The sequence below is a fragment of the Stegodyphus dumicola genome, chromosome 6, assembly GCF_044657685.1.
Source record: "Stegodyphus dumicola isolate Sdum_Otavi_A_Nest chromosome 6, ASM4465768v1".
Taxonomy (NCBI): domain Eukaryota; kingdom Metazoa; phylum Arthropoda; class Arachnida; order Araneae; family Eresidae; genus Stegodyphus; species Stegodyphus dumicola.
In genome coordinates, this window is record NC_140773.1 from 76,531,087 (window position 1) to 76,551,067 (window position 19,981).

Consider the following 19,981-nt stretch of genomic DNA (forward strand, 5'->3'; position numbering starts at 1 on the left):
AAAGTCATTTCATACCCAAGGCTCAGCAACATTTCATTTGAATTCAGTTGGTTTACCTGATGACGTAACAATTGTCCTGATTAAGGACAACTGTTTGGCTCATACTTCCTTTTAAAGTTTTAGTGAAAGATAATGTATCTGTATTAGTCTTTCTTCTAAATTGTATGTCCATCGTTCAACCTATGGTTCTTGGAATAGTGCATGTGTTGAATTGGAAATATAAAGTAGCATTTTTAAAATCCATGTTAAATTTCTTGAATAAGGGCAAGACTATTCAAGAATTTTTTGAAATAATTGTAGCATAAAATCTGCAATGTAGAGCATCACAAGATCGTGGGAGGATGTCTCCAGATACTTTAAAAATTGCTTGTATAATTTATGACCTGCTACCATATTTCATGGTGGAGCTGATGAAGATGATAGCTGCGAGTTTGAAGGTTTTCGGATATTGCAAACCAAAGGTGAAATTTTCCAATTAATGAATATTGTATTTTTAAAAAATGTTAAGAAGTGGTAATAAATGAAGGTGATATAACAGAAATCTTTCATTGCGATGACAATGCCGCAATCATCAATTAACGAATGGCAAAATCTGTATTATGGTTCTAGATCCAGAAAATATCGCTACTGACAGTGAAGAAAGTGAGAGGTTACTGAAAACAAAAAAATTTCAATTGACAAGTTAATTGGAATTCTCAACACAGAAATTACAGGACTTGAACAATGGCACTTTGTAACTGAACAAGAAATTATGTCTTATCTATAGAATTAAAGAGAAGGTAATAGCACAAAAACGAAGCAACTTAAACAACTTACATTGAAAGAAATGTTTAATTAAGTAAACAAATATATATTAAACTTTTTTTGTAAATTTTGATATCCTTTAGATCATAAATGTTTCATTATTTCATAAATCATAATTTCATATTTTTAATTTTATAATTTCTACATGCCATCTTACTAGATTTAAACTAATGATCTACTATCTGAAAAAATCCCAAATCGAAATCTGAATGAGTTCAGATCTTGGACTTTGTACTGTATCTTACATTTTGCCGAATGGCAATAGTTTGGTGTGCTCAAGATAAAAATATTTTATTTCGAACAGTGTTTCCATTTGTCGCTTTCAAGTCGCTGAGCTTGTTAAACAAAAATTCATTCTGTTTGTAAAAAATATGAAATAAATCAAAAATAAATTCAGAAAAAATAACAAATGCATTCTACTTGTGGATCTAGTTTATTCTTAGGATGGTATCACAGAATTGAAATTCAGACATAGCTAATATCTTTAATTGAATTTATTCAGTTTCCATTTGTTGATGGGTCCTTAATTATTTTTATTAATGGTCCTTAAAAGTACTTAGTTTCCATGCGCAAAAATATGTACGAACCCTTATAATAAGAATTGGGATAATCTCTAATACCAGTTTGTTCCAATTCAAAAAAACTTCTTCAATTGTGTCTCGACATTGTCATAAATTAACCCACAATGGATGAATGGTTTCTCATATGGTAAATCTTCAATGCATCCTCCCACCAAACACCTGAATGCTGGTTTTTGTAACACTAAAACTGTATTGGGTACATAAATTTGCCCAAATCTTACCAAATCAAAAAATATTTCAGATCCAAGAAGTAACTGAATTTTACCCGGTTTGTGAAAGTCTGGATCAGCTAATGTAACTCTTTATGGAATCTCAATATTACACACATCAATTTATCTAGAAGGCATCAAATGAGTCATTTTCTTAATTATAAAAAACATCTAATTTAACTGTACGTTTATCTCTGTTTAAAATAACCGCACTCATTTTTGATTTCATCGTTGTTGAAATCTCAGATAAACATCCTACTTACAGTTTCCTTTTGCAATTGAAGCTTTTCAGCTATTCTGATGAACAAAGATGGATCATACTTCCACTGTCAAGCAAAGTTCTGGGTGGAAATATTTTCCCTTTATACAAACAATTGCTGTCGATAATAGCACTCTATTCACTCTATTACAATTTTTATTTACAATAATAGCTGTCATAAAGCACTCATTATAGATATTTATGAATGGCTCCGCATGGACTTTGAGTTTCGGGATTTCCTTAGACTGACTCAGAGTTCGTATGGTCCTTAAGAGTCCTTAAAAGTCCTTAGATTTTTTGGAATCGATTTTTGGTCCTTAAAAGTCCTTAATTTTGGCCAAAATCAGCAGAAGGTCTTTAATTTTAATCATTTGAAATTTCTATCTGTTTTTACAACTGCCATTTTGAGTGTGAATTAGCATTTTGGAGGAATATTTTTGGCAATTCACTGATGCATATATGGCTATCTTTTGAATGGGTTCATGAGTTATAATTTGTTTCTATTCTGAGCTTAAATTGCTCCGGAGCCCATGAGAACCTGGCTCCGGAACTTCTTAGTTTTGGGGATAAATCATAATTCTAGGCAGAGTGCACCGGAGCCTTAAATAAGAAAGCTCAGGCACTTCTTTTATGTAATTGAACAACAATATCAGTACAAATTTGATGTCGAAAATTTTATTTTTAGTATTAAAATTGTTGCTAAAATCATTTATTAGTTAACTTATTAATTATTAACAATTTTATTAGTAATATTATTAGTCAAAAGGAAGTTTGCCCAGAAGGGCTATTAATTTCGCTTTGGCATTTTGTGTTGGTTCACTATAAATGTCTGTTTACTTTTCAAATTCATGCCACCAAATGTTAGAGCCCTATGTTATATTTAAAGAAATTAAATGATGAAAAATCTACATAAATGTATGTATGTTTCTCATCTGTACCTAGAGCCATCTAGTTAAAACAACTGTACCTAGAGCCATCAAATTCTGAGTAATGTAACCTTTCACAGAATATGGGTATCTGGAAGTCCTAATTTGGAATCTGAAATTTGTTTTATCACCCATTTCATATTTTTTAACATTTTAAGGAATTTTTGATTTCAAAGTGAGTAATGGCAACACTGGAAAAAGAAACAGTTTTATCTCCAGCGCGCAAGACTGCATCGGAAATACTAATGCTAATTTTAAAATTATTTTTCGATATTTCTGTTGAACTGAATTTTATGATTTAAGTATGAAGAACATAATATTTAATAAAGGTAATACACAAAACGTGAAAAAAGTCCCTTTGTGTGTATTATAAAATATGAAAACGTTCAGTTTTTTTTTTTAAATTTTATTTATTTATTCTTATTCCTCTTTTCTGACGGTCTACCGTAGGACTCCGGCACTTCTAATTTTAGAAATTAAGCTCTGTTTTTCTATTTCAAATATAAATGATAGGATACTGAAGTTTTTAAGCAAGAAGTGAAACATAAGCATATCGAAATTCATTTTCTCTAATAAAGAGCTCTTAAACAACTTTTCACTTTTGGGGATGTGAATTCTTTTATTAAACGGTTCTAAATTTGGCGACTTTTCAACATTATTTCATTACTATAATATTTCATTACAACATAAATTTCATTACAATAATGGTAATATATTGAAATTATATTTAAAAAGTAACATTAAAATAAAACATTTTTATTTTTCGCTGTCATATTATAAAGTTTTATGTTGGCAACTTATTGTACAATATTTTGAATTTGAAAAATAAACAAGGTATAATGCAATAAAGCACAATTTACAAAACAGCTCTTAGCAAAAGCAAATTTAGTAATGTAATTAATTAAAAATGTCTTGTTTTTAATTTTTTCATAGTAAGAGTTTTTCCCATGTAATTGTCTCAGAATATTCAAAATTCTCAGAATGTGTGTGCATCAGTTTTCTCTATGAAATTAATTTTATACTTCCCCCTCCTTTTTTTCCCCAAAATATTTCTGGCTTTTTACTGTTACAGAAATGGTAGGGATAATTTTTATTTAGGAATTTAGACACTGCAGCTTGGAAAGTTTAGAACGATTTGAAGGCAAGATTTATAGACCCACGATTCTAGAAGATTTGAGAAATATGTGTCAAAATGAAAAATGTCTCTATGGTATCAACACGTAATGGATGTATTTTACTGAAAGTTTGCAATGAATTTCTTACTTTTTGGAGAACATCAGGAAGAACAATGAAAACATAATATTTGAATGTTTTACTTCTGATACTAGAATCTTAACATTTTTATTTTCTCTACTTTTCACTAGACAGAAGCATGGAAAATATCAAAAATGCTTCTCATCTTATCACATGAGCAGGCATTATAGAAAGGGATTTTTTTATTAATAAAGAAATTGAAAACTTAAAATTTAAAAGATTCATCTAATATGTTTTAATGCATCATACACCTAGCTGGCACTAGACATTTTCCCACCTGATGCAATCTCTGTGGATCCTAAGTTCTGCTGCCTAGTGCTTTTCTAAATTCTAAAAGTTTTGCCATTTCTAGATTTTTGTTGTTCGTGTGTCACTAAATTCTAGAAATTCTGCCTCATCAGCTCTGTAAACAACCTTTACTATATATATTTCATATTTCTTTTGAATGCTCATATTATAAAGAAATAAAATTAGCCGCTTTTTCTGTAAATTCTAAATGGATTGTTATTGTGATTGGCATCTGACTTTTGATCTGATGGAGATGCGATTTTACAGTTGTTTTTATTTTGTGGAATCAAAACTGTTTCTTCCTCATAACACAATACTGAATTATGCTTTTTTCTGCATAGCCGGCAAAAGTAATTTGAAGGGCAATTTCTCACTCCATGATTTCTAAAACAGCAGAAACATAATTTGTGCTTTTTGACATATGCGACTGTATCTTTCAAGATGTAGACTGTGTAATGTGGAACAAATTTATAAATTTAGGACATTTAAATGTCCAAAACAAATTTATTTAAATGTCCTAAATTTATAAATTTGTTCCACATAATACAGTTTACATATACATACATGTTTCTCAGTCATATGTTAAATCATTAAAGAAACCTTTGGTTGACCTCGTTTAGACAAAAATGGAATTCTAGAAGCCTTTAATGTCCTCGTGGGATCTTTCAGAAATTATATTCTGGGATGTTCAGTATTTTTTCCTTTTCTAAATTTCATTCCCATCGTAACTTAGTATTCTGATCAAGTTTCTGGCTAAGAATAAAGGCAACTGTAGTTGACAAAACCCCATCTAACATTTGTTCTAGACATTCTAACGATCTTACAACTACGCTTCTAACACTGTTAAATTTACAATCACGGAAACCGACTTGTTTTGAATAACAGGAGTACTTGTAAATCTTTTGAGTTGTGCATACGCTTGTTCTCTAGGGTTTGAGTATCTTTCCTCAAGTAGAGACCATGCTAACTTATAATTAGTATTTGTTATACCTGTCGTTTGGATTATTCTAAAGACACTTGAACAACCGCACACTGATTTGCCACTGAAGAGGGGAAAGAATAATTTTCTGTTAATAGTAGGATGGCAGTGCCATCTTACTTCAAAGGGATTTAACTGCGTAGCCATTGACAACACATTAATTGACATTAGCTATGATCATGCTTTTGACTCTTGAATGGTTATGGTAAAAAGGTTAATATTTTTCTATCTGGCAATAAGTAAAGCCCCAAGATGTACTTGTTTGGAGTGGCTCATACTTATTTTCTTCTGTTGGCATAGCAGTAGCAAACAGAGAAAGAATTAGAACTTAAGTTCAGTTAACCTAGTAAACTCCAGTTAACTTACTAATTTAATCCAGCTTAATTTTTTTCAAGCTATTATTATTACAACTATCTTATCAAAATAAAATTGCTTCAAAAGCTATAGTAAAGATAAATTTAAATAATTATCTTGTGCCATTGCTGCAAGGAATGAAATTTGAATTTAACAAACATTCTCTATTTGTAAAAAGCAAATTTGCAAAAACTGGCTTAGTTAATTAAAAGACTTAAAATAATAAATAATAATAAAGACATGAAAACTGCCTTATTTAATTAAATTTTAAATAAATTTGAATTGCAAATAAATGATTAATTATTGCTGCAAACTAATCTGCAGTATCATTTAAATTCTGAGAGCATATGTAAATCAAGTGCAAGTATCAAAATCTATGAATATATAATTCCAATAAATTTTTCAATCCTAAAAATTTATAAAAATGGATAAGTGAATAATTGTTGAGCAGGCAGGAGGCAGACTTGTCAAGGGGAAGTTGCCTTCAAACCTAATTCGTCAATTATTCAATTCATGTTTCGTTAAAAATCAAAACCAAAAGTAAAACCAAATTTTATGAATTACTAAAAAGAAATTTAAACAAGTTTAAACAAGTGAAATTTAGAGAAATTAGCAAGTAAATACTAGAATTAAAATAAAAGTCAATAAAGTAGAAAACAAATTTAAGAATTTTAGTAGAAATTTAGAAACTCTTGCCTACAAAAAACTTCCCCGACACGAATTATGCATATAAATCAAAAAGAAACTAGATACTATTTATAAAAAATAGATAAATGATACTAAAATAATGCTAAAAAGGCAAGTAATAGTAAGTCTTAATTTAACTTACCAACTATATTTGAATTTGGAGAGTGGAGCAGTATGCCAAATTAGGAAACTAGATTAGTTCTCAGCAATAATTAATCATTTATTTGTAATTCAATTTCATTTAAAATTTAATTAACTTTAAATTTGTTTGTTCTTTATCAAAATACAATTTTCAATTTTTGATTATGTCAAAAAAGTTTTTATTTCTGGAGTTGTAGAAGAATCTGCAAAGCAAAAGCATAATTGGTACTTAAATTCTATAACTTCTTGCCACTGATAGTGAAGAAAGTGTCAAAGATGTTACTGAGAATGAAAAGACTTTGATTAACAGTTTAGTTGACATATGGCAATTACAGGACTTGAACAATGGAACTTTGTAACTGAACAAGAAATTGTGTCTGTCTATAAAATTAAAGAGAAAGTATTAGCACAGAAAAGTTAAACAACTTCAAAAACACACAAATAAATATTGAGTTTTTTTTTCCTCTCCCCCAGTCATCTTACTAGATTTAAACTGATAATCTTAAATCGGGAAATTTCAGAAATCTGGAGTGACCCAAGTCCTAATAGTTCTGGATCTGACTTTTTTTGCATTTTTTATATGAATTTAATATTTAATTCTTATTTTAGTTATAAATTTTTTAAATATTTACTTAATCATATTTAACAACTTGCACAAATTTTTCATAATTTTTCCTAAAACTATTCTAGTTTTGCAACCTTACATGCAAAATTCATTTTTTATGAATTTTATAAAAAGCACCAAAAATTTTGCCAAACATGAAAACTGGCTATTTCTTATCAATTTTGTAGTCACATAGCATACCTTTGGCAGATATTTGGGTTACTTTTTAGATTCACTCTCTTTATCAAAAGCAATTTCTTTTGTTTTTGGAATACAGATAGTTTTATAGTGTGACACTATTTTCGGTGACTTGTCATAATTTTGGTAATTTTAAGATCAGTTCATTTACAAAAATTTTATTTGCCTCATTTGCAAATTTTAGGACAATATTTTAACAAATATAAAAATTAAGTGTGATAAATCATTAATATAATGTTGTATTAAAATATTTTTAATAACATTAAAATAAAATATTTTAAGTTCCATTTGTCATGTTTCTCAAATGTCTCTACTTTGGCGATTTTTGAATCTCCTTGAGTCTGAAATATAAGGTATTAAATGTTATAAAATGTAATTTCTGAATTATATTTGAGTAAAAGTAAGAAAGCTAAAATTAATTTCATTTGTTTTTGTTAAATGTAGGTTTCAAAATATTCTGATAGGTATAAATTTATTCTATAAAATTTATTTTATGCTTATTTCCTTTTTTTTTTTTTTTTTTTTTTTTTCCTAAAAATTTTTCAATTTTACTTTCACGAAATTTGCAGGAATGCAGTTTAATTTGCAGATACTTCCTAGAGTCTGTATCATTTTATAATATTTAGTTCTAATCATTTTATTTAATATTTTTAAAAATTTGATCTGTGAAAATGTGAACTGTGAAAAACCCAGACAAAATTAAAAGTAATTTTAAAATACTATTTATATATTGTATGTGTAAATTAGTAGTCTGGAATAATTTATTATAAATAAAAATTACTTATTTGAACTCTTTTGTGAATCTTTATTTGAACTTTTCCAGTTTATCACTTATCCCTTAAGTTATTTATATATTTTGTATGAATTTAGTGGTGTCAACCTGTTTTCTAAAGTACCAATTTCAGTTTTATTATTTATGGTCTGAAATTACATTAAATCCTAGGCTCGAAATGTTGCTGCAACTACCGAGGAATTACTTTTTTCACCAGATTCTCGACCAACTGATAAGCAGTATCAGCAGTTAAATGATATAAAATCTGGAGCAATATATACACAGCCTGCTGCTCCTGCAATTTTACAGGAAGCTAATGGTGATTTAAAGTAAGATTATTATGCTGTTTCCATGACTTGTTTATATCATGTTGCCATATTGTTGCATGTGTATTAGTTGGTAATAGATTGAATGCTCAAGTCCGATAATAGGGTTAATAATTAATAAAAGTTTAGTTTTATCAAAAGAATATTACAGAATTCTAGAATTTTCCACAGAAATATTCAGACTATTGTTCACAGTATCTCGCAATATAATTAGTAGTTGCACTACAAACTAGAAGCGGCAAGATGACAGGCCTTAGATTCGCATCCGCCGCTATAAAAATTATGTCTTATATACTTGGCAGGAGGTCTTCACATTATACATGGATAGCTTCATAGAGGGACCAGCAGGCTTGGGTAAAATTTAAAACCATGAGTTTTGCTACCTATTGTCACTATGAATTTCTTCAAGTTATCAACTTCTTTGGCGACCGTGGAAACCCTATCGTCAGTTTGTTGTTCGATTTGTTATAGGATGGAAGAAACTCTTCCTTCTATTTGTTCTTTCACAGAAAAAACTTTTTTTTTTTTTAAATGTGTTCAACATTATTTTCAACAATGTCTATTCTGCCTTCTATAGTCTCAGATTTGTTTTCTATTATGCAAGTAATTTCTCTTTTCATTTCCTCTTGACTTACTTTCATTTCCTCTTTAACATAATCTTAGCGAACTTTTATCTCTTCTTGGCCCACTTTCATTTCTACGTTATCAGCCTTCATCTCTTTTTTAACAGAATCTTGGCCAGCTTTCATCTCTTCTTATTCCACGTTCATTTCTTCTTTAAATGCAGCAAAGGCTGCCACCAGCTGTCTTAACTGCTCTTCCATCGCTCTTATTACTGGCATTCAAACCCACATCTGACACCAAAAAGTGTTACGTATGTATGGATTCGTAATAGATTGAATGCACAAGTCTGATAGGTTGATAAAAATTTGGTTTTATCAAAAGAAATATTTCAGAACTCTGGAAATTTTCCACAGGAATATTCATACAAGTGTTTACAGTATCACACAATTTAATCACTTGTTACAGTAGAAACTCCCAAGAACGTAAAACACAACACAATCTAAAAGAAAGCTAATCCAATCTCATGCCGAACTCGCAGCAATAACAACAGCAGCTATCTAAACAACTGATAACAGATGCTCTCTCTTCGTTATTAGATAGTTTTCAACCGCCTATGAGGTATTTCTAGCACTTTCTGCTACTCGAAAGTATTGAAAAGCAATAAGAGGATGGAATTATGTTTACAACTAACATAGTGGTCAATTACATTTATTCAATTTCAATACAGATTAGCTAGATACCCATTTTCTCTATGTTAAATGCACATGCTCCTGTATTCTAACTTTTCCGGCATAGCTTTCTCTTAAAATTTTACTTGCGCTACCTTAATTAAAATTCTTCTAAAATTATGTATCTAAATACAAAATTTGTAACAATATTTTAATGCTGTATTATTTCTGTGATCTAGCAGCACACATATGTTATTTGTGGCTAATTTTTTTTTACTTGAAAAGTTGCTTTTGATTTAAATTTGCTATATATTTAATTACGTGGTATAAATTAAGATTTTCCAGTATTCAAAAGCTCATAAGCTTTTGCTGTCTATTGACTGTATTGGAATATATTACATATTGCACATCGTTTGTGTCACTTTAGCAAATATGATTTAGTTTAATCTGCCAATATATCTTAACTGAGAAAGGAAGCACTCATATATGTTGTTTAGTGAAAACACTTCACTACTGTTGAGCTTTCTGATAAATGGTGGTCTGGCAGTATATTTGCATTTATTTGCGACGAATGTGTCACTCTTCAATAAAGCATTCAGAGGTAGTCTAGTTCATATTGCTGCATGTTTACCCTTACTAATAAAAGATAAAGCATCTCTGTGAAATATTTTGTAAGTCAAACAAAAGAAGCACCTATCATTAATTTTTGCTAGGTATCTATTTAGTTATTAAACATGCCCAAAAGATTGGCTATGACGTTTTTAGATCTCTAGCCTTCCAATATATTTGAACTGTAAAGTTTAAAAACTCAAATGCAGAGCATGAGTCGAGATGAGTAGCATAAAAAATTGGTTGTTGTCTGCACAGAGGACATAAGGGAGAATCACAAAGCTCAAGCCAATACAAGTATGAGGGCAAACAGTCATGGCATGCAGTAATGTGCAAAAGTACCGCAACTGCACTTCTAAAAAAATCTGGGATCAACTGTGTATTCATAAGCACTGAGGGCTCGGGGCTTACCTGCAGAGTCACGCAGTGCTCTCTGCTTTATCCTCGAGACATCTTCTTTTATCAGGAGTTTGACAGAATGAAATAAGTGGATTTTCAAAGGTCTCTGGAGGACACTTGCACACATCTGGCCGAAACGTTCGTTTCTAGGAAATCCCGCAAGGAACTGGGATCCACTGGAAAGAAACAGAGATTGACATTGAGAGTGCTCTGTACTCCAGTATACGGGTATTATCTGTGTATTGTCTGTTTGCAAGAGATTGAAGAGCAAACAGGGAGTCTGGCAAAATAACCATTCTGCAGAATGACGAAGGGTGGATAGCCGGTTGCTTTAATGCTATAGAAATAGCCTTGATTTTGGCATTGTAATGGGTGGAGTGAGCACCTGTTGGTGCATAGCATGAAAATGATCACAACGCACACCAGCTCCCACTCCGTCTTCGTTAAACATTGATCTATCTGTGTGGACATGTAATCATGTGCCTGTAGGGTATTTGTTTTCATGGTAGACAGAGCAATGGCACAAACCTGTTGTTCACTCATATGACTCTTATTAATCTGCATATCCAGCTTCAGATGCACCAAGATCCCTCCATGTCCCAAAGTACAAACATGCCTGCAGAGAAGTTGAGGATTGAGGTGGACATTCATGTTAGTGGCTACAAAATAAGCATATTGTATAAACCCTTTTTGAGTTTTAAGATTTCTTGCTGTGTTGGTGTCGTAATCCCTCCAAAAAGTATTATTGGTCAGGCAAATCAGCTTTTCATAAAGAAGGACTGCATCTCTTTCAATTATGTTTCTCATTGAAGGGTTTTGAGATAAATACTGCATTGCTAGAATAGGAGTGGTTCTTACAGCACCTATAATATGGAGTGCTTTCTCTTAGACAGTTTCAAGTTTTCAAATAGTAGTAATAGCAGCAGACACCAGAACTTCGTTATAATAACTGAAGATTGGCTGAATGAAAAGCTTGAAGGCGGTATTCAAGGTGTCTTGGCTGCAGCCTCATTTGTAACCAGCCAACCTTTTAAGAACAGGTAGTTTTTTAACAGCTTTTCCACTGTCATAATTAACATGTCTGTTCAAACTCAGAAACAAGAAAGCAACCTAAATACTTTGTGCTTTCTACTCTTTGAATTTCCATACTCTGGAATTTAAGGTTAAGTACAAAAGGACGCCTATTTAGGGAGAAAAATTTGCAGGTGATTTTGGCTTTCTTAGCAGACATTCTTAACATTGTCAGAATATCAAAAACTGAGTTGCTCAAGGGCTTTGTTAAATGTAGTGTTAAGCCTGTCCTGGTTTTTCTTTAGCTCGCTTGCCCACATTGTCAGGTCATCAACAAACAGAGCAGTTTTTATCCTGGAAATGCTTTCCAATGACTTGGTCAGATCCTTGATATAAATGTTAAACAGTATAGGGCTCAAAACAGTGCCTTGAGGAAGTCCAGATTCCATTTGTTTGAATATGGATAAAGAGTTTCCAGATTTCAGTGAACAAAACCGCTGACCAAGGAAATCACTCAGCCAGCACTATGTATTGTTAGTAATTCCTGTGGAAATCAGCTTATAAATTATCTTAGTATGCCAGACCTTATCATATGCTGATGAGAAGTTAATAAAGGACTTCTCATCAGCAGCAAAGCAAATCTGCAAGATCATCCTTAATATTTTTGCTAAGGTAGGCCACCTGCTGAGCAGTGGAAGGAAAATGTCTAAAGCCAGCCTGGGAATTACAGATAAGACCATGATGCTCGAGAAACTAGGTCAGTCTTGCAGTGGTCATCTACTTCATAATTTTTGCCAAAACACTCATGAGGGCTGTTGGTCTATATCCATCAAATTCGTCAGAGGTTTTGCCCTGCTTATGTATTGGGACAGTAATAGCTTTTTTCCACATTGCTGGTATGTTAGAGTTCCAGCTTCTGTTGATCAGCATTAAAAGCACTGAACGACCATTAGGCCTTAGCTTCTTAATAAATTCTGGGTGGAGACAGTCTGGGTCGGGGCTCTTTCTGCTTTTTAAGGTATTTAATTGAGCCTTCAAGTTTAAATTTGGTAAAGTCAGCACTAAACACCAACTAAAGCGAGCCAAGACCAGTTACAGCTTTTTGAATATTACTTTTCAGCATTTTTTTAAATTCTCCTGGAATCTTGACTGTCAGTCTTTGTGATTTAGAATAAAACGAAATAAAATCATTTGCCATATCTGTCACTAGTTAAAATGCCATGATGGCCCTTAAAGGGGGCTCTAGCAATTTGGGAAGGTTTAACCCTTTAAAATGTTAACATACTTAACCTTCCGGCAGGCGCGCCTTCTGCACCAACAAGAAAGGTCGCACGTATTTCTTAGATACGGTATAAAAAATAAATTTTCCAGCACAAAAATATTAAAATTAGTTTGTGAACAGTTAAATGTTAATAAGTACAATTGAGTTAAACAATATTAACTTTAAATTAAGGAAAATAAAATAAGTATAAAGCAAAAAAACAATATAAAATGGACTAAAGACTTACCAAACTAACTTGAAAGTAAAACAAAATTAAACTGTCAATATTTCAACTGAACTTTTATATATTTAATCAGTAAATGAAAAAACACATTAAATATTACATAACAAATCAATTTCATAGTCACTTCATTGCATCGGTGCAGTCTGAACAAATATGTTTACAGTGCTCTAGACAAATGAATTTTAAACAAATCTCACAGTTGAACCTTGTAATTCTAATATGCTTGTCATTTTGGCAGGGTTTGCATCTTTTTTTCTCTGAAGTCATTTCTTCAACAACAGCTAATTCTGCTTTTCGTTTCAACAATTTAAATTTCAGCTCACTTTGAAGAGAGTTAGGGTTTCTTCTTTCAACGTTTTCCTTCACGAGAGCATTTGCTAGCAGATATTACCTTCTAAGTAATTTTTCACTACTATTCGTTGAATGAATTATGTAGCTGTTGATTGCTGCTATATTCAGCATAGAGAAGAAAACTACAAGAGGCCAACGCCTGGTGTTCCTGGCAACATTGTAGAAAGCACAGAGTTTATCCACTTTATCCACACCTCCTTTGGTACGATTGTAAAATGTGATAATCTCAGGCTTTTTTTGGTCTTGGATACTTTCATCTATTGCTACGTCATCATGAAGATTTGAAATCAATAGGACGTTTCTATAGCGTTTGGGTACATAGGAGAGAAGTGTCATATTTTTTCTAAATCCAAAAAGACTCGTATTGGGTTCCCGACTTTTCGTCAGCTTGAACTGAACCGGAATTTGTGGTTTATTGTTTTTCAAAGTACCTACAAATGGCAATTTTTTTCATCTATTTCTCGTACTAACTCAAAACTTGAAAACCAGTTGTCTGTGGTTATATTTCTTCCAGTGTTATCAATAGGTTCTGTCAACCCTTTTACAACATCTTGTAGTTTGCTGCTTAAGTAAAAAGACTACCTGGCTGCGCTCCAGCATAAATGTCCATATTGTATGTGTAAAACATACTAGCGTCTACCATGGCATAAATTTTTATGCCATATTTGTTCGGTTTTTTGGGAATGTATTGAATGAAACCGCATCTTTCTCAAAATCTTTGATTTCTCATCGGTTGTGACATTATCTCCAAGTGAATAGCACTTCTGGCAATTAGAGACAAACTTTTCAAAAATGTTTCTTATTGGAGCCAAGCGGTCGACTCCTCTTCGTTCTGCTCTTGTATTTATGTCATCAAGCCGTAAAGCTCTTAGTAAAAACAAAAATCTCTTCAAGTTCATTACTACTTTAAATTCCTCCATTCTCCACAGTTCCTCAAGATTCCAGAACTCTGTTACCTTTATAAATACCAGCTAAGTAAAGTAAGCCCAAAGGAGCTTATTTCTGCTCCATCCGTTTCTCTGCTGTCCCTTATACGAGAATAATTAGACTTCACAGAAGAAATAAACTTATTCGTATCTTCAGCGATGATTTCTATCAAACTATCAGTAAAGAGGCATTTCCATATATCCAAAATGTCTGTTAGATATTTAGTTTCACCGATGACTCCAGAAACATGAACACATATGTTAAGAGGCACTCGTTTAGTTTTCTTTTTATGTTATGTCCAAGAATGGATGATTTTTCTGTTTTTCATTTGATAAGCTATATACAATTCGGAAGAATTATCATCGCAATGTCCCTCTTCAGAATTGCTCTCTGCACTTCTTCTAATTCTGAATCACCTTTTTCTGAAATTTGCTCTTCTTCATCTGTGATGCTTTCATCTAAAATAATGTCCTCATCGTTATCACTGTCACATAAAAGCATATTTCTTATAATCTCAAGATCTTTCGGATCATTCATGTCGAGCATTTTACTTTTATTTGCCATAACTGAAAAGAAAAGAACAAAAATATCATACACGGTCGCGCGTATGTGACGCATACAGTGCTTCTATTTTATCATTAAAAGTAAGTATGCACACAAATTATACAAAATCATAAGATTTAGATGCAAAAGAATAAAGATTTTCTATAATAAAAAAGGAAATTAGATATAACAAAAACTTAATTCAATGGTCGCACGTATTTTTCAGGAATACAATTAGTAAATCTGCAGACTCGCATCAACCCTCGAAATTCATCAGACGACTTTAAGAAGGGCGAACGAAGAGGAGAGAATAGCCAAGGACACGCGGTCATAGCGCCTTCTGGTCTACGAAACAAATTCGAAATTAAAATCTAATGTATGTCACACATACGCGCACCCGCTGGAAGGTTAAAAACTTTCTTAAAATCCGATTTATAGTTCATCATGCTGATAAAAGAATTAAAACTTTTCCACTTGGCCTCATTTCCTTTCGAAAGGAAGCAACACATTTCCTCCAGTTTTGTATTTCCTCGGCCCACTTTGACTAGGTATCTATAAAATCTTGATCCATTATAGTGAAAAAGAAATGAATTCTTATTTTTATTTTATGTACTAAGAATTGATCGCAGAATATTAACAAAAGAAGCAAAAATATTGCTTGTTGTTTACATAATAAAGAGGAACATACTTTGTAAATCAGTTTGAGCATCTGTTTAGAAAACCTGCTACAACAGGAGTAGTGTTTGGCTAATTAATGATGAATCTTTGATGAAAAACATTCAAAGAGATCAACAGTATTTCTACATACAATGCGAAGAGTAGCTGAATGTAGCCTAAATGAATCGGTGTATCACTTGGTAGGAAGTTACATTTTAACATGTACCTCAGGGTTCGTACTGTCCTTAAGAGACCTTAAAAGTCCTCAGATTTTTTGGAATCGATTTTTGGTCCTTAAAAATCCTTAATTGTGGCCAAAATCAGCAGAAGGTCCTTAATTTTAATCATCTGAAATTTCTGTCTGTTTTTACGCCTGTCATTTTAAGTTTGAATTAGCATTTTGGAGAAATATTTTTGCCAATTCACTGCCGTATATATGGTTATCTTTTGAATGGTTTCATGAGTTATAATTTGTTCCTATTTCTAATATAAATGGTGGGTTACTCGAGTTTCATAGTGAAAGAAATGCAACATAAGCATTTCGAAATTATTTAATTTTTTCTAATGAAGAGCTGTTAAACAGTTTTTTGCTTTGGGGAATGTGAATTCTTTTATTAAATGCTTCTAAATTTGGCGAGTTAGACAACATTTTGGCGATTTTAAGATCAGTTTCTATAGAAAATTATTAATTTCGAGATCTGAGAATTTTTCAACCCTTTTTTTAAAAAATCGTAACATTGATAAATTGCATTAAAATAATGGTGATATATTGAAATTATATTTAAAATATAACATTAAGGGAAAAAAATCTGAAAGGTTTCAGATTTTAAATTACATCTAAAGGAGTGTTATCTTTATTTATTAAATATCATGTTCTTTCCACTTAAACTATAAAATTCAGTTCAATAGCAGTGCCGCAAAATAATTTTAAAATGAGCATATTTTTAGAATTTCCAACACACAGTTCCATGCACTGTAAATAAAAAGTCTCCCACCCGTGTAGAGTGTTGCCATTGTTCGCTTTGAAATCCTTGAGTTTATTAATCAAAAATTCCTTAAAGTTTTACAAAATATGAAATCAATAATAAATTCCAAATTTCAAATTTGGTCTTCCACATGTCCATATTTGTAGGAGGATTACGTCATTTAAAATTCGATGGCTCTATGTGCCATTGTTTTATCACAATGCAAGAAATATACATACATTTATGCAGATTTTTTATTATTTAATTTCTTCAAATATAGTGCATAATTCTAACATTTGGTGGCAACAGTTTGAAAAGTGAAATGGACATTTATAATGATTCAATGCAAAATCACAAAACAAAAACAATAGTCCTTCAGGGACAAGGCCCCTTTGGACTAATAAAACATTTTTATTTTTCTCTGTCATAAAGTTTCATTTTGGCAACTTATTATACAATAGTTTGAATCTGTAAAATAAACATAATAATGCTATAAAGCACAATTTATGAAACAGCTCTTGGCAGAAGCAATATTAGCTACGTAATTAATTAAAAATGACTTCTTTTTAATTTTTTCATAGTAAGAGTTTTTCCTTTGTAATTGTCTCGAATATTCAAAATTCTCAGAATGTGCATCAGTTTTTTCTATAAAATTAATTTTACACTTTTCCCTCCTTTTTTTTTTTTTTTTTCCAAAATATTTTTGGCTTTTTGCTGTTACAGAATTGGTAGGGATAATTTTTCTTTAGGGTTTTAGACATTGCAGTTTGGAAAGTTTAGAAGAATTTGAAGGCAAGATTTATAGACACAGGATTCTAGAAGATTCAAGAAATATGTGACAGAATAAAAAATGTGTCCATAGTATCAACATGTAATCGATGTATTTTATAGAAAGTTTGCAATGAATTTCTTACTTTTTGGAAAATGTCTGGAAGAACAATGAAAACATAATATTTGAATGTTTTACTTCTGAAACTAGAATAATTTTCTTAACATGTTTATCTTCCTTCTATTTTCTCTACTTTTCACTAGACATGGAAAATATCAAAAATGCTTCTAATCTTATCACATGGGCTGGCATTATAGAAAGGGGTTTTTTTATTAATAAAAAAATTGAAAACTTGCAATTTAAAAGATTAATTTAATATGTCTTAATGCACCATACTCATAGCTGGCATGAGGCATTTTCCCACTTGACGCAATCTCTGTGGATCCTAAATTCTGTTGCCTAGTGCCTTTCTAAATGCATTCAATGCCAGCTCTAAATTCTAAAAGTTTTGCCATTTATAGATTCGGTGTGTCATTCAATTCTAAAAATTCTACCACGTTAGCTTTGTAACTGGCCTTTACCATATATATTTCATATTTCTTCTGAATATTTATATTACTAAAGAAATAAAATTAGGCACTTTTTCTGTACATTCTAAATGCATTTAGTGTTTTTTATAATAACAAATTCTTAATTAAATCAAAAAAATTCTAAAATGAAAAGGAAACATGTTGAAGAAAGAAACTAAATACACAAAGAAAATTATTCTTCAAAGATATGTGCAGTTATTAATATATAAATTACCCAATTATTTATGATTTCAGACTTTACTATAATTTCCCATTTCTATTTCCTCATATGATAGAGTTACTGAGCCAACCCTCTGAGCGGCTAGGGTTTTCACTAAGCACAAATTTCCCAAAACTACTATGAGAACAAATTATGTTTTTGATTTTAATGTAAAAATTCTCCTGGTATTACATACCTGGATTTTTGTACTTTTGATATATTGCGTCAATTTCTTTAACATATTTTAATATGCACGTATATATACATTCTTACAGATATCACAAAAAATATTCTGGGCCGTATATATACAGCCTTGCCGTTTAGAGGATTAAATTAAAACTAAATTGTACAATCTTTGACCACTAGTCCACATTTTTAGTTTGAATTTGACTGTTCTTGTTTAATTACGTCACCGTGAGCTGTAATTGATTTTGTTAGCATCAGAGCATGCCTTTATGTTTTAAGTTCTTTTTAAATAAGAGGCTTATTTAAACCTTTGTCTGATATTGCAGGTACTTTCAGACATAGCGATAATATGCTTCATGTTTGTTGAAGGGTTTGGACTATTTAACTTTTACCAGATCAAATAAACCTTCATAGGTACATTGTGGAGAGGTTTACAAGTTAGGAGATAAAGCTCGCAGAAACTAGCAAGAGCACTGGTTTTTGCATATTGAGACAAATCTCTCATTGTTAGAAAAGATAAACTAGCCAAAATGTCTGGGAAGGCTTCAAATTAAAATGACGGGTAAATATTTTGTTGAGTGTTGTTACAAAACATAAATGTTTTGTAACATTTATGTTTTGTAACAAATGTTACAAAACATAAATGTTTTGTAGCTTTTAATGTGTAATTATCCTAATATCGTTTAAGAATCAATGTCGTAAATTACATGTATTTTAAACTATGAAATTATATTAGATTTTGATAGGGCCTTTTTTAACAAATATTGTTTTAAAATAAAATTTAATAGTGGCCATCTAAATCCATAATGACTAAGGTTATTAACCTACCTAATTTAATTATTGATAACTAACTGTTTACCCTTAAAATTTTTCTCTACATATTAAAGCAAGTTATTGCCTTTCATTAATACTCCCTGTGGTCAGGCCCACCAGCTCCTGAGCGGTAAAGACGCTGAACACTGGTAATTTAGTCTGAGGTTCGAATCCCATGAACGAGCTGCCTGCATTTACATTTTCATGGTTTTCCCCATGTGTAACGTGTATACAAGCAAGTTTCCCTTCAAAAGTACTCCATAAAGGCATCCCTCCCTTTATTCAAGTAAAACGTATTCTTTGCATCTAGTGAGACTTAAAATAATACAAAACAACTTATCATCTCTGGTGCTTTAATGGCTTATTGGGACCTTAAAGTATATTAACTGGGTTACAACCCCTGGAACTCTACACGAAGCTACGACCCTAACTGCATCAAAAAGAGTCTGACTGACTTTCAACACTTGCCAACCATGCGTACATCAGGCCTTTCAGGTTTGTTCGAATCAGCAGATCGATCTCTATATTAGCAGCAGTGGTGACAACATTCAGTCTGTTGTTATGAATGATGCTGATTATGATCTTATTTCTTATTTTAACTTATGCCGATTGACAAAATCTACTTGCTGTTTACGAAACCAATGAATAAGTAGACTGACCAATGAATAAGTAGACTGACCAAGTATGTGACAAAATGAGGCATAAAAAAATCAGCTTAAAGCTAACTGTTAGTAAAACGTAAATGTCATTTATCTTCTTTCAAATATGTCTAACTATTATAAGTGTAAAATATTTAATTCTACTTGATAAATTGCTTAAAGTTTATTTTATTCTCAAACTTAT

General features: G+C 31.4%; 1 protein-coding gene across 1 annotated transcript in view; it reads left to right on the forward strand.

Annotated features, from left to right (window-relative positions):
- LOC118197042 (kinesin-like protein KIF21A) overlaps positions 1 to 19,981 on the forward strand; it is a 250,282-nt gene that overhangs the window by 175,667 nt on the left and 54,634 nt on the right. Inside the window, exon 27 of the mRNA XM_085818558.1 lies at positions 8,228 to 8,385. Within this exon, the coding sequence (XP_085674684.1) occupies positions 8,228 to 8,385 (158 nt within the window). The remainder of the gene's footprint in view (positions 1 to 8,227; positions 8,386 to 19,981) is intronic.